Below are 20,869 nucleotides of genomic sequence, written 5' to 3'. Positions count from 1 at the left end.
GAAACTGACAAGTCTACAGGTGTGTACGATTCTAGAGAAAGTAACTTTTCATCTAACTGTTAATATAATATTTATCATTGGGAATAATGCCTCAAGGGATTTTTATATATTTAGTAAGTTCAAGATTAATCATTTTATCCTCTTTTACCATACTTCTGACCATGGCACCACATCACTGTCACTTCGAGTACCAAATCCAGTCAATTAGAATTACTGCACACAGCATGATCAGTTACTTCTGAATAAAGTACTATACCCAAAAATCATTCATATTTACACATTTCTACCATAACAAGGTCCAATGCTTTGAAAATGTTCTCAAAGTTGCCAAAAATACATAATAAACACTTCAAAACTCATTCATATTTAATTATGGCATTTTATTGGTGATCTACTCAATGAGGATTTGTTTTGGGGTAAATTTTACCCTAACCCTGGACTGCCACATCTTGTACTGATTCATATACAGTATCTGGTTAATTATGACATGTCTAAAAGTAGGTAATTGTTTATTCAAGTTCCACCCCATGAAGAGATGTTGTAAAACCAAGAACTCAAAACGATAGAAACTTGTTAATGGTTATTATGGGCATCCTTTTACCCAAATGAACAACATAACAGTGTAAATTGAAAATAACTTTCTGATTAAAATACTTCAGGATTCAACCACCTATTAACAAAACCTGTAGAAATTGCCAAAGAAAAAACTGACTAGTTTTCTTGCCAATTATCAATATTTATAACACCACCATCCACACCTCTTGATTCTCAAAGGTGTTAGCCCAAAGATAAGAGTAAAGTGTAATTAAAGAAGTTGGCCAGTCAAGTGAGAGGAGAGAGAAGAAGGGGATGAATAAAGGGGACAAGGGCTTACCTAATTACCTCAAATACCTGCTAAACCCATTAACCCATCTCATAAACCCATAGGACTAGCCAACAGTTATTAAAATAATTTCCAAGAGCACTTTAATACTAAAATAATTTTCAAGAACATTTTCATACTAACTATATTATTATTAATAGGGACTAACTATAAAGACCTCATCATGATGTGAGCAATAGTTCTAAACTAAAGTACTATGGAGAAAGTAATCATCAGTGAAGCTTTGGGGGAATTGCAGTATGTAATCATCATCTACTCATTACAAACCCCTTAATAAAAAAATTATAAACTACCTGGTAATGTTTACATACTGGAATCTTTAGTATCTTAAATGAATAATATTTGACCTTGGTCTTTTTAGGCAAAATTGATATATAAAAGTACATATATGAAAGGTCTGAACATAATTTTCTATCCCCTCAGCGTTATACAACAAAAGGGAAGGTAGCAGCCTCATTTAAATTTATGCAAATAAACAAAAGGTGGTCAAGCAAGAAGTCTTACAGACACATACAAGAATGGCAAATGAAACAAAAGACAAGCAAAGGCTTAATCATATAACACAATAAAAATAAATATTTATTGCCAAATAATAATTAAGTGACACAGAAACAAAGAGCTTATTTTATCAGAATGATATATGACAGTGCCTGTAATCATATTACTATTGCAATAATCACAGTCCACTTTATGTAAACGAACCACAATTTTAATATTATCACTAAAATTATATGACAATCATCAACAATAACTGCACCCTTTGTTCCCAATACAGGCAACAGAGTATTCATATCCATGCATTCAAGTATCTCATGATCACAATACTATATGAAACTAATCAAAACTAGCGATGTATTTCTATACTGTTAACACACATTCCATGATTACGTGTACACCCTTAAAATAATTTTCAGTAAAGTGCTCATCCGTGGTCACAGGCAACACCCAAGTCCACATATGAAGGCTCTTTACCTAAAAGACAGAATAACATCCACAAATCACAAGTAGAAATTTGTACTACATATTAGTAATATACAGTAACAAATTAACAACAACATAACATGCATGTGCAAACAACGTGTTAATTACAACACCTCACTTGTGACTTACCTGCTGATACACAAGCAAAACGATATTAAGAAAATTACCTGTTCTATTCTCACCTGTTAATAAGAAGTCCTTTTAGTGATGTAATTTCAGTTTTAATTTCCTCCAGTTGGTGAAGGGATGGATGATTTTTATCTTCTTTATCACTAAGTGCCTGGAATGCAACAAGTCATCTACTGTCACTTAAAAACTTGACATATCCAGCCAGTTATCTGTCATATCCAAAATCTTTCAATTATACAAGGGAGTCATAAAAAGTCTAAAATTTACAGCTATAAAAATCAAATTAGCAGATACAAAGTCCCTGGAATATGTGAAAGGTCCCTTGAGTAATCAACTTAAAGATAAAGAGGAGGTTCCAGTCAAACTGACATCCACAGCCCATCTATGCTCAGACCAAAAGCAAAGAACATGATCTTAAGAATGTTTAAAAGATGAAAGTGTAGAATAGAGACTTAAAATCAAAGCAAACAAAGGAAAGACCATGGCAACTGGATAAGAGGGAAAGGAGAAAGTCTATTCTGGAAAGCAATGCACTCACCGTAAAGTACATATGTACAAAATTTTGGGTCCATACAAAGGACAAACCTAATTTACTATGAATTACTACTTGTGTGAGCCGATTTTCTTCTTCAAATTTTACACTCTTAGTCTAATAAAGATAGGTAACAAGTACCTGTGAATTTATAAGTCAATGTATAAACATGACAAAAAATATGCCCTTCAGCATGAGGAATTGTTTTTTCTCTCCCTTAATTTAGTGGCTTTACTGGTGTTTGATTTCGACAATGTGTAGGATTGATAATAGTGGAATTGCGAGATTGATCACCTGCCTGCCTGCAACTCGTGACCCTGTATAAAACATGTCCTACAAGTGATCTGTAACACTGAATGAAATTGTAAAAAGTTGACTGATCTCAGCAACCAGAATTCATCTCTTGATCAATGCTTGAGGAAACATCAAAGTTCTTGAATAAGATGAAAAATAAATGAATCTTAATCACCTGTGGTATTAAAGTAGCTTAATAATACCGTGCTGCAACAGCCAAAGATCCAGGGGCCAAAGTGTATGAACATACAGGTGCCAATAAAAAGTCCAGAGTCATTAAGAGCAAGAAAATGATCATGAATTGTAGGCAAATTGTTCCCCTAAGCCTGACTACTAAATCATCAACTGAGCGGAGAACTGACATCAAGGATAACTCCCCAGCCTGAGCAAGACACTGTATGGGAGTTGAAGAATTGGCGGAACGAGAGATGAAGCAGCAGACAACATGATAGACAGATCCCTACCATTAGGTGGAGGACACTTTGGAAGGGTAATCAAATGTGACGACAAAAGAAGTACTCTGGCAAAAACAGTTTGATTCAATGCTGGAGAAGGCCTACTTCAGCATGCACCCATCACAGCATTGGGAGGAGATATGAAGGAGGTAGAAGTTTCATCACAAAAAACTGTCAAATTGCAGTCATGACACATTGGAACAAACCTGACACCTCACCAGCAGACCAAGCAGAACACTGATTTTTGGCATGCTGCTAAATGTAATTGTACCACTGAATGCAGGGCCAATCCTTAAAAAAATAACAAGTTAAGCAGACACTGATGGCCCTTACATAAAGGACACTGTAAATGAGAATGTCAGAAGTACGTGCATACAACTCAAGTCATGACTACACTAACATGTATTTGCTCAAAAAGAACCAAGAGCAAAAGGTAACTGATACCTTGGCAGAGGCAAACCTGAATTCTAAATTACTAAACGAACATCAAACCCCAATTAGATTACAGCAAGAGTTAGCTAACAGCCCATTACACTCAAAAGAGACACACTTGCATTCAAAAGGACAATAATGGTATAGTAACTCACCTGAATGCGAGCACTCTGAATGCTCAGTGTTTTTTCAAGAGAGGAAAGTGTTGTCTGTACTTCTTTCAAAACACACACTACAGACTGTTGTAGCTCAATCATGCTTTCTTCAACAGACTTCTGCTTCCTGCCCGTCAAAAGTGGACCTATGTAATTCTGGGAAAAGTAAAGACTACTATGAAATCCTTACTCCTATACTTTTTACATAATTCTCTGATTTATGGTATGCTAATGGGGTTACTAACCCTTAAACGCCGAAGCGGTATTTTAAAAATCGTCTCCCGTATGCCGGCGGCGTTCGCGAGTGAGCGCCGAAGCGGAAAAAATGTTTTTTTCAAAAAATCACAGCACGCTTAGTTTTCAAGATTAAGAGTTCATTTTTTTGTCATTGCCTGAAGTTTAGTATGCAACCATCAGAAATGAAAAAAAATATCATTATCATATATTAATATTGGGATATATGACAGCAAGAAAAAAAATTTAATATATAATTGTATACAAGTCGCGCTGTGAGCAAAACGGTTAAAGCTACCAAGTTAATTTTTATTTTGTTGTATTGTACACTAAATTGCGATCATTTTGGTATATAACACATTGTAAAATGATCAAGGCAACACAGAGAAAATATTATCACAAAATGATGCAAGAATTTGTAACGCGCAGACGTAAAAAAAAGCGGTCTTCAAAAATTCACCATAAATTGAAATATTGTGCTAGAGACTTCCCGTTTGTTGCAAAATGAAGATAATTGATTGAATATTACTAGACTGTAAGTGTTGTAGCTTACAATTGCAGTTTTCGACCATTTCGGTAGAGTTAAAGTTGACCAAAGGACAAATTTTTACTATTTATCGTTATTTATATGAAAATATTTCAAAACTGATAAAACCTACAACCATGGGTTGTTTTTAGTTGTATTCTACATGAAATTGTGCACATTTTCATATATAAAACTTTATGTAATGGCTAATTTAAAATGGCGCAAACATTACGACAATCGGACGAAAAAATTTCAGATTTTTTTGGAAGAGTTACCACGCGGACGTAAGGAAAAAGTTTTTTCATAAATTCACTATAAATCGAAATACTGTGCTAGAGACTTCCAATTTGTTGCAAAATGAAGGTAAATGATTGAATATTACTAGAATATAAGAGATTTAGCTTACAATTGCGTTTTTCGACCATTTCGGTAGAGTCAAAGTTGACCGGAGGTTGAAATTTTGGCCCTTATCGTTATTTATATGAAAATATTTCAAAACTGATAAAAGCTACAACCATGAGTTGTTTTTTGTTGTATTCTACATAAAATTGCGCACATTTTCATATATAATACTCTATGTAACAGCTAATATAAAATGGTGTAAAAATTATGTCAAAGTTACAAAATAATTTCTGAGATGTGTCACTGATGCTTTTCAGTGCGAGAAGAAAGAAATTCGCGCTTGTGCACCTGGGTAACGATTGTAAACAAAACAACGCCTTGATCCGTGAGCTCCCAGCATCCCCCAAGGCGCGTGATTCAAAAGTTTTCACCTAGTAGGCCTATAACTATTTTCCCATGAATTTAAAAAAAAACTTTTATATTGACGTACCATACGTCCAATCGGCACCCAACAGACAATTTTTATCGACGTTTAATACGTCCAATCGGCGTTAAAGGGCTAAGCTGAAGCGTGGATGTGACAAAAATATCTGAAATTGTTTTCTTTCAGTATTGTGTTCATCACCACATGATGTCTAATGCAACTTTGATAACCCTATTAAGTTGGTACACTACCTAAGAAAGCATTTCACATAATATTCATTCACATGCGATGAACTTTGAAATTCTGAAATATTTTAGAACTGTTTTGAGGGAAATTTAAAGTGTATGATTATCATAAATACTCCTTGAAAACATACCACTGCCTTACATGGACACTTCACCCTACTGAATTTAGCCAAGTGTTTTACCATAGTCAAGTTTGATTCTTACGAAACACTTTCCATTACCTAAAAAAGCAAGTAATGAGGGTATGCATGATTCTTCTTAAATTACAGTTACTTGAGCAAAATGACTTCTCACTATCTCCAAAGTATCACCCAGGTAGAATTTGCCTAGCTTCTATAATGTAAAATCTGGTAATTACTGGTGTTGGCACTACTCTAAAATACTAAGTCTATGACATAACTATCCAAAAAAGGGAGCTAGGAAAACCATAATTACAGAAACAAATATGAAAAATGCTTACCTTATATATATGATATGCACCATATGATGCACCTGTAATAATGAGTACAAAATTACAAATATCCCTGACTCTGATCCACATAGTTGGAGGTGGTGACAAAGGATGATAAGATGGAACAGGTGGTCCTACTGGAGCAACATATTGAGCTACTTGTCCAGCTGTTGAAGCAACCTAAAATCAGAGAGAGAGAGAGAGAGGGATATGTACACCAGTTTTGAAATGAAATCTTTCTTGACTACAATAGTGTTCATTTTTCTGTCCATGCAAAAAACAACTTTACTCAAAATATTCAAGCAAAAACAATAACTCTTCTTCCTTCTTATTCCCAGCTTTATCCCTGTTCGGGGTCGCCGTTTTGAATGAGTCTCTTCCGTCTACCTTTGTCCTGTGTCATTTCCCCCAGTACTCCCTTCTCCCTCATATCACTTCTAATGCAATCTCTCCACCTGGTCTTAGATCTTCCTCTCCTTCGTGTTCCATCCACCTCCACGTCCGTCACTTCTCTTGCCGTGTGTTGCCCTTCTCTTCTCGTCGGGTGGCCATACCATCTTAACCTTGCCTCTTGCACTTTCTTTGATGCTTCAGTGACCTTTACTGTACCCCTAATATGTTCATTTCTAATCCTGTCCTCTTTGGTTACTCCACTCATCCACCTGAGCATCCTCATCTCGGTTACGTCCAACTTTCTGCCCTCTTTTCTTTAGCGATGCTGCTTCCAATCCATATGTCATTGCTGGTCTGACCACTGCCTTGTGCACTCTGCCCTTTAATCTTATAGGCACTTTCCTATCACATATGACACCAGACACCTTCCTCCAGTTGTTCCAACCACACTGAATCTGGTTGTTAATTTCCTCTTCCATGATCCCCTCATTGTCAATCACTGAGCCAAGGTACTTGAATTTATGGACCCTTTTGATGTTTACTCCACCTAATTTGATTGTTGTTTGCTGGTTGCCATCCAATTTGGTTGTCATATATTCTGTCTTTTTCCTGCTCATCCTTAAACCTCTACTCTCCAAGGCATATCTCCATCTTTCAAGCTTCCCCTCCAGTTCTTCCCTGTTTTTGGCTACCAAGACTATGTCATCTGCATAGAGCAGACACCATGGTGGCTCCTCCCTTACATCCTCTGTTAACACATCCAAGACGATGTTTGTTTGTTTGTTTGTATGGTGCTTTTACGTTGCATGGAACCAGTGGTTATTCAGCAATGGGACCAACGGCTTTACGTGACTTCCAAACCACGTCGAGAGTGAACTTCTATCACCAGAAATACACATCTCTCACTCCTCAATGGAATGGCCAAGAATTGAACCCGCGACCACCGAGGTGGGATGCTAATACCATAGCAACCACGCCGCTGAGGCGCTTCCAAGATGATGTTAAACAGAGGTGGGCTCAGAGCGGATCCCTGATGTAGTCAGACTCCAACTTGGAAATTTTCTGTTCTTCCAACTGTGGATCTGATGTTGGTTTTTACATTTCTATACATCTCCCTGATCATTCTGACAGACTTCTCCATCACTCCTCTCTCCCTGAGACATCTCCATATTTCCTGACGTGGTACTCTGTCATATGCCTTCTCAAGGTCTAAAAAGGCCATATGCAAGACCTTTTGCTTCTCTCTGTACTTTTCCATAATTTGTCTCAGAGCAAAAATACCATCCACAGAACTGAGCCCCTTCATGAATCCTAGTTGCTGTCTACCGATGAAAACTTGCTGCCGTAATCTTTCATCCATAATTCTTTCAAAAACCTTCAGTGTATGTGACATGAGCTTTATTCCTTGGTAATTTTCACAACACTGTATGTCCCCTTTCTCTTTGAATATTGGGATTAATATACTTTCTCTCCATTTTTTGGGTACCGTCTCACTTTCCATAATCTTTTTCATTAACTGCCACAATATGTCAATTCCTTCCTCATCAAGAGCCTTCCCGGCTTCTGCAGGTATGACATCCGGTCCCACCGCTTTACTATTTTTCATCTTTCGCAGTGCCACTCTAATCTCTTCTTTTGTTATTTTTGTGACTGGTCCACAATTTGTGTCCATCTCCTCTTAGAAATCTTTCATTTTCTTCATTCAATAAGGCATCAAAATATTCTTCCCATCTCCTTATTATGTCTCTCTCATTTCTCAGTACATTTCCATCCTCATCCTTAATCTGTCTTATCTGTGTTACTCTTATTTCTCATTTGTGCTAGTTTAAAGATCTTTCCTTGCCCTTCCTTGGTATCTAGCTCTTTGTAAAGCTGATCATATGCTCTATCCTTAGCAGTTGCTACAGTTTTCTTTGCTAATTTATTTGCTTCCTTATAGGCCATCCAGTACTCTTCCATTTGGGACCCCTCCCACCTTTTCTCTGCTTCTCTCTTTTTTTCTTCCATATTTGTTCAATTTCCATAACCAAGTCCATCACTACCAAACGATGCTGAATACTCACATGGTCTCCTGGTATGACCTTACAATCTTTTACCTCGCGTAAATTTTTCCTCTTATACATCAAGTAGTCTATCTGGCTGAACCTTCTGCCGCTTTTGTACGTAACTAGAGGCTCTTGCTGCTTGGTGAAAAAAAAGTGTTCACCAGTACTATATCCTTGGACACAGCAAAATCAACAATTCTCTCAACCTCTGCATTTATTTCATCATAGCCATATCCATCATGTATATGGCTGATCACATGGTTATTCTGGCCTACATCTCCGCCGACAAGGCATCTTTCATCTGCTGGTACCTTTTCCATTTCCTCCTCTAAGTCCGACCAGAAGTGATCTTTCTCTTCATCTGAGCCTCCTATCTGGGGTGCATAGGCACTCAAGATGTTAACAGTGCAATTTTCAACCATCAGCCTGAGCCAGATAATTCTATCATTTCTTCTATTTATTTCAAAGATTTCCTTCTTCATTTCACTTGGCAGAATTATTTCAACACCATTTCTGCCTTCTTTATTTGCTCCGCTATAGAATATCTTATACCCCTCCCCAAGTTCCCTAACTTTGTTACCCTTCCATCTTGTCTCCTGTACACAGAGAATATCTACTCATCTTGTTTTCATAAGGTCAGCTATTGCCCGCCCTCTTCCTGTCATTGTACCAACATTTGATGTTCCTACTAAGCTAAAACAATAACTACAACAAACAATTTAAAAGTGTGTAAAGTCCCCCATTAACACATGAAAAATTAATGTATTAAGGAAAGTTCCCTTCCTTTAATGTCTAAGCTGCACAGACCCACAGCAGAATGACAACTGAAGTTACATCAAGTCTCTGCCTTAATGGGTACAATGTGTACCCTGAACAGTACAAGTGAGGTGTACCTAGGTTTGGAGAGCTATTACCCAATGCTCCTCTTGGTGGATCTTGACCGTGTAGACCAAGTTCTGGTAAACAATCAGTATACTAACAAGGACAATGACCCTAAAATCAGGCCCTTGATAGATGGTACTGGCACCAACCAAGAAAGATCTTTGAACAAGTATATATGACCTCTGGACACTGGGGATGAACAAGATCTGCTCAATACTGTACAGGCAGTCGCCACTAACCAGTGGCATCGGCTAATGGTGTTTCGATTTTACGATGCTTGGCTAAGAATGTTATTAACAAGATTTTTGGCACTGGTAAGTGATTTTTGGCACCATTAAGTGGTTTACTGGCATCTGTAGGCATTTTGTCGGCGTTGGTAAGCGATTTTCAGTGCCGCTAAGTGGTAAATTAGTGCTGATCGGTGCTTACAGTATTATAGACGCCATTTATTACCATAATTATTGCAATGTTCTGGTTAATGATGATTTTCGGTTATCAGTGCTCAGCTGGGAAGGGCACCGCCCCTATTAACTAGGGACTACCTGTATCATAATCCAGGCTTCACCCATGTGTGAAGGATGCCCTGATGTAGATGAACATGGTCTACTAATTCCAATGTCCTCCTAGAATTACCAACCCCTACATCAACACAACCAAGACAGATGTCATCTATGTATCGTAAAGAAACGCAGAAAAGAAAGCTCAAATCCTCTTATAACATTATCCAGGAGAATTCCTATCATAACCTCAACAGCAAAATCTTGACCATAGTGTCAGCTGACCTGACCACAGAAACAAGCTGCCAGCCTTTTTACCATGAGAAATCTGCTGTGCTAATGACTTACTGCCTTAGGACAAAATGTTAAGGACCTTATTCGATAAATCTATTCTATGTAATAAATGGAAATACCAAATTGTTTCCATAAACCCTAGAACTACTTACTACTAATGCTATGAATACTGATGCTCAAAAATTAGATTCCTGCTCATGCAGGTCTTAAAGGAAATAAAATGTTGAGGTAACCATAGCTGCAACTACAATGACCAAAGCAAATGTAGCCATTCCAGCAATGATCTTCTCGAAACCCATTTTTCTACCTTCATGTACAATGAATCTAATAATATATTCTGCCAAATCAAACTCAATGTTGGGCTGTGACATTCATTATACCAAAAAGAATGTAAAGTTCATACAAAGTTTAAGTCCACTAAGGAAAATTTGTAATAATCTTCTCTTTTATCTCTATAATTCTAAAAATTTTATATGACACTGAATCAAAATTCTAATGTTAAAAAAACAGACCCTTCACAGCCATTTGAGAGTGAAGTCATTTTGCTCTCTGCTCTAACTAAATTAATAATAATGCACATGATCATAAACTCATCAATAACTTCTGCCCAACTGCAAAGGGAAGAATAAGAGATTAAAAGGTCAAATACGAAATTAATGCAATAGACATTTTTATGAAATGTGTGAGAGCGGACCTCCTATGAATATGACAATGTGTGAAGAAGCCCAGACCCAACATCATTAATAACGTCATTCAAGTCAATCCTTCCTAGAACGATCCTTCCCAAAATAAAATTAGATTTTTAAACTTCAGATAAATTGCTCTCAAATTCATTTTCATTTTCACCTTCTGCTCTAAACTAACCAAATAAGAACTTTCAGAGCAGAAGATGCAAATCAATTTCAAAAATACCACATTACAATCAATAAAATATTGTACCATACTTTACTTAAACCATCAAAGCAGGTTATGAAAAAAAAGATTACACAGGATATTCAAAGAAGTGTTATTATGCCATGAAAAAAGTCAAGATGCTACATGATAATAAAGCTGTCTAGTGCCAGGGCACACCATTGTAGCATTCTATCCAAATCATTAAAATCTCAAGAAAATACTCTTGGCAAAGGTCATAACACAAATAGAATGTTTTTATACTTACAGCAGGCATGTTGGCTTTTGCTTTGGCAAATGCGACCTGAATTTCATCTTCAGTGAGGCCCTTTTTCCGAAGGAATGCTGACTTTTGCTCATCTGCATGCTGAGCAACTTTTGGGTTCATGAGAAATTTGGCTGCCTCTTCAATCTAGAATGTCATGGAAATAAATTACACATCATACTACAAAAAAATAACGAATACTGTAATAGCACAAATATTTTTGTACCACAATTTAATGACTACTATAAACATGTATGTACCTGTATCATACTTTTAAGTACCATATTTAGTATAATGATCAAATTAAACCCTTAAAAATACAGAAGTTTTGAAATACAGTAACATGTTGAAGAAATGAGGATTGTTTTTCTTTGAATTGCTGTCTTACCAGTCTGTAACTTTAATACCTGAAAGTGCAAACCATCTACTAATTAAACTAATTTATTATTCATTAAATTTCTGTGACTAAGTGAATGAAGACCATCCATAAAAAGTTGTATGTACACCATTTCCTTATCAATGTTGATCTGAAACTTTTCTCTCTATTTAACAAAAGCAGGCATTCCATCAGAAGGGGAGAGAGGGACTTCAGTGTATGGGACTAACTCGTACAACTTTGATAGTGATACGCTGAAGTGTTGTACACTCCAAGACAGCTTGGGAGATCTAATGTAAGTTCAGTGAGAGCAGGATGAGCAGTTACAATACTAAAGTTGTCATTAGCTAAAAATGTTCCAAATTATGTTATTTTTAAAATACAATTTTGGGGGATCTTTTCTTGCCAGAAAAGGGCACTGTGGTGTAGAGATCAAATCCCAAAACTTCACTCAACTACACAAGCTTTCCCTGAAATTCAATACCTATTTACTCTGACAAGAAAAAAAGGACATCTTATTGTTAATACAAGTACATAAATGTCAATGTATGTGTAGTGCTATAGTTATAATACCAGTACAAATAGTGATTAACAATGACAAGAGTACAGTATTATCCAATGGTAGAGTTGGCTTCATGAAATTTGGTACACATCAGGGTAAGACAAGGAGATATCTAGCAACACTACAATGTGTATATTCAATATGCATTAACATTAATTTGTCAGCATTTAACACGTTTTTTGTCTCATGTTTACATGTTTAGTGACATAGTTTCAAAATTGCCAACAGCTGCTCATTCCCATTCTGGAATTGCCTCATGGTTCCTTAGTTTATGGTGATCACTGAATCTCAAGAAGCCAACTGTACAGTGTTTCCTATAAAAGAAAATCTTAATTAAAATGATACCAAACCAAGTTTGAACATACCAAGTTTTCACGAGAGATCTGTGGTTCTTCTGTTGTTTCTGTACTCATGATGACCTATTTACATTCTGAAAAAGAAGGAAAATAAAGTAACAACCATCCCCACACAATCAATATACATTACATATATATATATATATATATATATATATATATATACATACACACACACACACACACATATATATATATATAACTCCAATTTCCGGAGCAACAGCTCGAAGAACAATCCAAGGCGGGTCAGTTTATTGATTGCCATGTTCACTTGTTTGCAGCCTAGAAAATGCAACTATGTGGAGTTGTGAAACGTCGGCATATATTTTAATAAAATGCATATGGATAGTGCCTTTCCCTGACCCGCCTTGGATTTATATATATATATATATATATATATATATATATATATATATATATATATATATATATATATATATATATATATATATATATACAGGCAGTCCCTCCCTGGGTTACGACAGGGGTTGTTCTGTTCTTGAGACGCGCTGTAACCCGAAAAATTGTCATAAGCCGGAACATCATCAAAAATCCTAAGAAAAAATGAAATTTTCATTATTAAAAATGAAGTTTTATTGTATACTTACCGAACAATTAGAGCCGTGATTTCCACGAGCGGCAGGATACTAAATTCAAATTTAGCGCGTCGGCGTCGCCAACACTGGTGGTGATGACGTCATCTCCCTCCACTCGCGGGAGAACCAGGTACAACTGCCCAGGTGAATCCAATTCTTTCTGCCGTCCGTCCACCTAAGGGGAGGAGGGTGGGTATAATCATAATTGTTCGGTAAGTATACAATAATAAAACTTCATTTTAATAATGAAAATTTCATTTTTATTGTAGTGTCTTACCGAACAATTATAGAGCTGATTACACATTTATGGGAAGGTGGGATTCAGTGGACCACTAGTATTTTTAAATGGTTACATTTATTGCAATACCAGTAAACACTCAAGGTGTCTGTTGTACCTTACCTTGTAAGAGAGCTACAGCAGACTGTACTGCCTCCTGGTCGGTGCTCTTCTTACTATTGTAGAGGAATTGGAATTTGACCAAAGTTAGCCTCTACAGGAGTGGAATCCTTCCGTAGTTCAAGCGAGTCAAGGCTGACTGACGGAGGATAGTAACAACAAAGATTGCCCTTGCCCTGGGCTAAGACAGAAATTCAATCATATAAAACATTTGTCACCAACACCAGATTTAAAAACATATATACCCAACCATTGTAAAATCTGACCTAACAGACTGGTGAGTATCCCAGGTACTCAGTACCCCCAGCTTCCCTTGAACTCGACAACCTATTCAAGGTGAAAAGTTAGCATAGAGTGACGACCCCTGTGCCGTTTCTCCCAACACCATGCCAGAAACCGCCACCGGACCTAACGTTTTAACAATTCTCGAAAAACCGTTTCTATCTCTTTGAGATAATGACTCGCAAAAACCGAATTCGATCTCCAGAACGTGCTCTGAAGAATCGAAGCTAAAGATAAATTCTTTCTGAATGCTAAAGAAGTTGCCACTGCTCTAACCTCGTGAGCTTTAACTCTCAGAACGGAAAGATTGGTCGTTCTCGGACTGCGAGTGAGCTTCCCTGATAAGCTCTAATAAAAGAACGATATAGCATTCTTAGAAAGAGGACGAGAGGGATTTTGAACCGAGGTCCAGAGCTTAGAAGATTGTCCTCTAATACCCTTAGTGGTAAACAGATACTGCTTAATAGCCCTGACTGGACATAAGAGCCTTTCTTCCTCCTCATGTCCAACCAAATCAGATAAGTTCCTTACCACAAAACTCCTCGGCCCAAGGGATTAGAAGGATTCTCATTTTTGGCTAGAAAGGTCAAAGATACCGAAAATACAGCATTGCCTTGAGAGAAACCGACTCTTTTGTCTATAGCGTGCAATTCGCTGACACGCTTAGCAGAAGCTAGTGCAATAAGAAAGAGTGCCTTCTTAGTCAAGTTCCTGAGTGAAGCCGACTTCAAAGGCTCAAACGGTGGCCCCATGAGGAACTTAAGCACCACATCTAAGTTCCAAGCCACTGTATCTTGCGGGAGCTTAGTGGTTTCGAAAGACCTAATGAGGTCCGACAGATCTGAATTGGAGGAAATATCCAAACCTCGATGTCGAAAAACCGAAGAGAGCATGGCTCTATATCCTCTGATCGTCGAAGGAGCCAGTTTCTTAGAGTTTCCTAAGAAAATAGAAGAAAATCTGCTATTTCTGTTAAAGAGGTCGCAGAAGTAGAGACTTTAGCACTTCTACACCACTCTCTGAAGATTCTCCACTTCCCTTGATAGAGTTTGTTAGAAGACTCTCTCCTACAACGAGCGATAGCTTCTGCAGCTCTTCTTGAAAATCCTTTCGCTCTGACAAGATTCCGGACAGTCTGAACCCTGTCAGAGCTAGAGCGGACAAGTTTTGGTGGAACCTCTTGAAGTGAGGTTGTTTGAGAAGCCACTTCTCTGGAGGAAGAAGTCTGGGGAAGTCTACTAACAACTGGAGAACCGGTCCGGGAACCACTCTTTCCTGGGCCAAAAGGGAGCGATTAACGTTAGCGGTTTTACATTTTGCTGTGCGACATGAACTTGTTCAGCACCTCTCTATTAGACCGAACGGAGGGAATGCATAAGCTTCCAGACCCGACCAATCCAACAGCATTGCGTCCACCGACCAAGCTAGAGGATCTGGGGAAACTGGCGAACAAAAGAGAGGAAGACGGTTGTTCCTTGATGTCGCGAACAGGTCTATTGACGGTCGTCCCCAAAGGCGCCAAAGTCTCTGACAAATCTTGTTGTCCAAAGTCCACTCCAGAGGTAACACTTGCTGTTGACGACTTAACTCGTCCGCCAGGACGTTCATCTTTCCCGGAACAAATCTCGGGACTAGCTGAACCTTCGCTTCGTTTGACCACAGGAGGAGATCCTTGGCTACTTCGTACAGAGAGAAAGACTGAGTCCCCCCCTGTTTCCGCACGTACGAGAAGAGCCGTGAGTTGTCGGAATGCACTGCCACTACTCGACCTTCTACTAAGCTCCGAAACTGTCTGAGCCCCAAGAAAAATTGCTAACAGTTCCTTTACATTTATGTGGAACTTCTTCTCCTTCTCCGACCAAGCTCCTGAAGTCCGTTGATTTCCCAGTAGGGCTCCCCAACCTGTGTTCGATGCGTCGGAAAAGAACTGTAGGTTCGGGAGGATGGGTCGTAAATCTAACCCTTCTTCCAACCTTGCTCGAGAGAGCCACCACCTTAGTCCTCTTTTATTTGATCTGTGACAGGAAAGGTAATCGAGTCTGGTTGTGTCTTCCTGCACCAAGAGGCTCTCAGGAAAAAACTGCAGAGGTCTCATGTGCAGTCTTCCCAACGTCACAAATTTCTCCACTGACGTCATTTGCCCAGGAGCCTCATCCACTGATTGGCAGAACTTACCTTTTTGTCCAAGAACTCCTGAACTGTCTCCAGACAGCCTTGAACCCTCTTCGGGGACAGAAAAGCCCGAAAAAACTTGAGCATTCAGAATCATCCCCAAATAAAGGATGCTCTGAGATGGAACCAACTGGGACTTCTGTTTGTTGACCAGAATTCCTAACTTTCTGGCAAGATCCAGAGTTGTTCCAAGGTCCTTCATGCACCGACTCTCTGATTCCGACCGGAGAAGCCAATCGTCCAGATAGAGGGAGATTCTTACTCCTAATATGTGCAGCCAGCTTCCTATCGGGGATAGAACCCTGGTGAAAACTTGAGGAGCGGTTCGCTAGTCCGAAGCAAAGCGCCCGAAACTGAAACACCCTTGCCTTTGAACATGAACCTCAGGTACTTCCGAGATTCGCGATGTATCGGAATGTGAAATAAGCGTCTTGCATGTCCAGAGAGACCATCCAATCCCCCTGGTCTGATGGACTCCAGAACCGACCGAGTGGTCTCCATATGAAATTTTGTTTTTCTGGACATGCAAGTTCAGGGCGCTCACATCCAAAACCGGCCTCCAGCCCCCTGATGACTTGGGAACTACAAAAAGGCGATTGTAAAAGAACCTGGAGGAAATCCCCCTCCCCTTCTATCTGTTCTATCGCTTCTTTGAGAACAAGCGCTTCCACTTCTGCGGCTAGCGCCAGAAATTTGTCTGAGCCCGGAGAGTATGCCTGGAATGGAATTGGCACAGGTGAGAGTGGGGAGGTGAAACGAGAGGAATACGATAGCCGAACTTGAGTACTTGCACTACCCAGGCTTCTGCTCCTCTGTTTTCCCATTCCTCCCAAAACAGCGCCAGCCTGGCTCCCACTGGTGCATGAAGAACCGAGCTTTCATTTGGAAGGTTTGTTAACCTTGGCCGAGGCCTTAGACTGAGGTCGCAAATTCGACTTCGGCCGAAAGAAGCGCTTGGGTTTTCTCCTCGAAAAGGCGCTTGGGTCAGAGGAGAAACCGAAGGAACATCTCCACAGGAGCTTTAGGTCTCTTAGTAGACTGTGCCAGTAAATCCGAAGTAGATTTCTTATCTAGCGCAGACGAAATTGACAACACTACATCGTCTGGAAAGAGGTTATCTTTCACAAAAGGAGCAAACAAGAGAGCAGACTTTCTGTTGGGATGTAACCCTTTTAGAAGCAAAGGAGCACCAAAAGTTGCCTTTTCTAAGGGTACCAAAGGCGATGAGCGAAGCTAACTCATCACATCCATCCCTAATGGATTTGTCCGCACAGGACAGAACACCAATCCAATCCTCCGCTAACTCCTGAGAAAGAGAAGGACAGTCTTCGATCTTGGCCGCTAAAGCGCCAATAGTCCAATCAAGGAAGCTAAAGACTTCCAAAAGTTTAAATTGATCTTTACAACGTGGTCCAACTCAGGCGCTGTAAAGAAAACTTTCGCTGCGGCGAAAGCAGATCTTCTAGAGGAGTCGATTAAACTGGAGAGTCTCCCTGGGAGGAGGCAGAAACTCAGAGAAGGAGCTTCCCCAGTTACATAAAACCTATACCTCTTACGAAGCAACTTAGAGGGGAGGGTAAGCAAAAAGAGCCTTCCCTAAGTCTCTTTTCATAGACATCCATTTCTCCGTCTCTTTCAACGAATGTCTAACCGCTTTAGATAGAACAAGTTTTGGGAGGAGAGGGTCTGAAGTTTTCCTCTCATCAAAAAAGTCGAAGTTGGGGAGCGCGGGGCCGCTTTCTCAAAATAATCTGGATAAGATACCAGAAGAAATCTAAGGAGACGTGAATAACACGAAAGGTGATGTGAATCCTCCTCTCTACTTCTTCTTCATTCTCCGATACCGCCGAAGAAGTAGACGGAACTACAACCGGATCTGAAGGTTTCGAACCACCCTTGGACTCATTCATCCAGTTGGTTAACATCTCTAACTGCTTGCGCAAAGGCGCCAGAGACGAATCAAAAACAGTAACGTAGGCTTGGAAGAGCCTAAATGTTTTTCGCAGGAGGCGGGAAAAACTAACTTGCGCCTCGCTCGGAGCCGCCGAAATTCGAGGCGAAACAGGCGCATCAGGCGTAACAGACGAAAAAAGCGCCTAAAGAAACACCCTTAGAACTGCTAGCTACAGCGCTAAAACCACAATCTCTACTAGTAGATGGAGCCGAAAAAGGCACAGATTGAGGCGACGAACGAGCCGCTAATGGCCGCGGCGCAACCCTACTCTCAGGCTCCTTATACCGCTTGACTGGAGGAGGCGAAGAAATCGGCGCCTGAACGCCTCTTTAAGGGACCGCGAAACGGGCGAATCTCGCCAAGAGCGCCGCGCGACCGGAGACGAATCGCTTGAATCATTCGAAAGGCGTCTGACCGCTACACCTTTCCAACGCTTAACCGAGCCCTGTTGAGGCGCAACAGGCTCAACAAGAGAGGCGCCTGTCTGTGGACAAATCCGATCGACTCCCTTGGACTTCCGGTATGTCTTCTCCCCGGTGCGGGGGAGCTGGACAGTGACCTTTGTCTAGGAGACGTGTCAGGACAGACAGACGCACCCTCAACTACACTCTTACCTGAAGCCCGCTTTCTCCAAAAATGTCTTAACTGAATTACCAAGCTGCAAAAACCGTATTCGCTAGTACCGAAAATTTCTGATCTAGCCTCGATTCCAGACTGGCAATGGTGTCGGAAGAAACTACACGGGAAGCGGAGAAGCGGGATTAGTAGGAGGAATAGGAGGTGTAGTTAAAGGAGGACATAACAATTTGAGGAGAAACAGAAGGAACAGAAGCATCGCAAGACGAAGCGGAGCTAAGTCTACTTTCCCTAAGCGCTGCTTTTCTAATTCTGTCTTTAGCTAATTTCTCCGAGTATGAACTAAAAAACTTCCATTGAGAATCAGTCCAATCACTTATACATCGTTACATGTTCGATCTTCTTGAACAAAAACCTGTACCCCCTACACGTTAAACACATTTAGTGTGAGAATCATATTCTAACTTGGATAATCTAGTTTTTAACATCCTGAGATGCAAAACCTAACTCCGACGGACTAGAATCCGACATGGCAACGCCTAAATAAAAAGCAAAATAACAACAACGCCAAAAAAGAGTACTTCACCAATTCCGAAGATCAATTTCACAAGAAAAAAAGCGAAGCAAAGTCATCCAACCGCACCGACCACCGATGTTCACCGGACGCCGGCAGGAAAAGAATTGGATTCACCTGGGCAGTTGTACCTGGTTCTCCCGCGAGTGGAGGGAGATGACGTCATCACCACCAGTGTTGGCGACGCCGACGCGCTAAATTTGAATTTAGTATCCTGCCGCTCGTGGAAATCACGGCTCTATAATTGTTCGGTAAGACACTACAATAAAATGATATTGTTATGTTACAATAAAGTTTCATACATACTTACCTGGCAGATATATACATAGCTAAGACTCCGTCGTCCCCGACAGAAATTCAAATTTCGCGCCACTCGCTACAGGTAGGTCAGGTGATCTACCGGCCTGCCCTGGGTGGCAGGACTAGGAACCATCCCCGTTTTCTATCATATTTTCTCTCTTCCACCTGTCTCCTGCGGGGAGGATGGGTGGGCCTTTAATTGTATATATCTGCCAGGTAAGTATGTATGAAACTTTTTATTGTAACATAACAATATCATTTTCATACAATCAACTTACCTGTCAGATATATACATAGCTGATTGGCACCCTTCGGTGGAGGGTAAGAGACAGCTTCTATATGGAATAGACAGGTAAACAACATATGTTGTAGGTATAAATAAAACCTTGGTTCCTTCCTACCTGATAGGTGGTAGACTTCGTGGGTGTTTGCCCAGTAGTCTGCATCACCTCAAGAAACTTTAGCGAGATATATGATCTATGGCCAAGAGTTCTTGTGGGTCTGCCGATGGGGGTCTTTACCCACTTACTCGGCAGAGCCTAAAAGGACTTTGTCAATGGGTGCTGATCCACTTATATGACAATACACCTTATGAAGGAGCACACAACCAATCCCGACCACCTGATCCTAACCATATGTTAGAACTACAGATGTTAAGAGTTATCCCCGAACTCGTCACAACAATCGTAACTCAAAATCACTACGCACACATACATAATTTTCAAAAATTATACTCAACTAATTGGATATGACAAGAATTCTCTTACTGAACAACATAGACGGCCGCCCGTGCTAGCCTAAGTCCTCTATTGTTAGAAGAGACTCGACCATATCCAAAAAGAAGAAAAGTATAAACGTTTAAGGATTGGTGTCGGCTCCCGTACCCAGAATCGTATCCGCCGATACGAAAGGACCTAGAGAAAAACACTTCTCAATAGTCCAACGCACGTCTTTCAAGTAATGAGATGCAAATACTGAGTTTGCATCTCCAAAATGTCGTATCTATTATGTTTTTAACGACAATTCTTATGAAACGAGAGAGACGTCGCTATAGCTCTAACTTCATGAGCTTTTATTCTCAACAGTTGTAACTGTTCGTCAGGACAGGCCTTATGAGTGTCTGTAATGACGTTTCTTACAACGAATGCCAGCGCATTCTTGGACATCAGTCTTGTGGGGTCTTTTACCGCGCCCCAAAGACCTTGTCTAGAGCCTCCCATTTGATGCTTTCTCTGAAGGTAGAACTTCAGAGCTCTAACAGGGCAGAGAGACCTCTCTGTTTCTCTGCCTACGAGATTCGACATGCCTTAGACTTCGAATGACTTAGGCCAGGGATTCGTAGGATTCTCGTTTTAAAAAAAACCGCTAAAAACA

General features: G+C 39.9%; 1 protein-coding gene across 4 annotated transcripts in view; it reads right to left on the bottom strand.

Annotated features, from left to right (window-relative positions):
• LOC135200012 (peroxisomal membrane protein PEX14-like) overlaps nucleotides 1-20,869 on the bottom strand; it is a 38,892-nt gene that overhangs the window by 10,598 nt on the left and 7,425 nt on the right. For all 4 annotated transcript variants that reach the window (XM_064228220.1, XM_064228223.1, XM_064228221.1 and 1 more), the window contains 5 exons: nucleotides 12,654-12,718; nucleotides 11,354-11,497; nucleotides 6,093-6,263; nucleotides 3,862-4,017; nucleotides 2,047-2,144 (listed from right to left, as the gene is read on the bottom strand). In XM_064228220.1, coding sequence (XP_064084290.1) covers nucleotides 2,047-2,144; nucleotides 3,862-4,017; nucleotides 6,093-6,263; nucleotides 11,354-11,497; nucleotides 12,654-12,701 — 617 coding nt within the window. In that variant the 5' untranslated portion in view covers nucleotides 12,702-12,718. The remainder of the gene's footprint in view (nucleotides 1-2,046; nucleotides 2,145-3,861; nucleotides 4,018-6,092; nucleotides 6,264-11,353; nucleotides 11,498-12,653; nucleotides 12,719-20,869) is intronic.

The sequence above is a fragment of the Macrobrachium nipponense genome, chromosome 26, assembly GCF_015104395.2.
Source record: "Macrobrachium nipponense isolate FS-2020 chromosome 26, ASM1510439v2, whole genome shotgun sequence".
In the NCBI taxonomy this organism is placed as follows: Eukaryota; Metazoa; Arthropoda; class Malacostraca; order Decapoda; family Palaemonidae; genus Macrobrachium; species Macrobrachium nipponense.
Note: the sequence above shows the minus strand (reverse complement) of the source record. Positions and strands in the feature narration are given on the sequence as shown.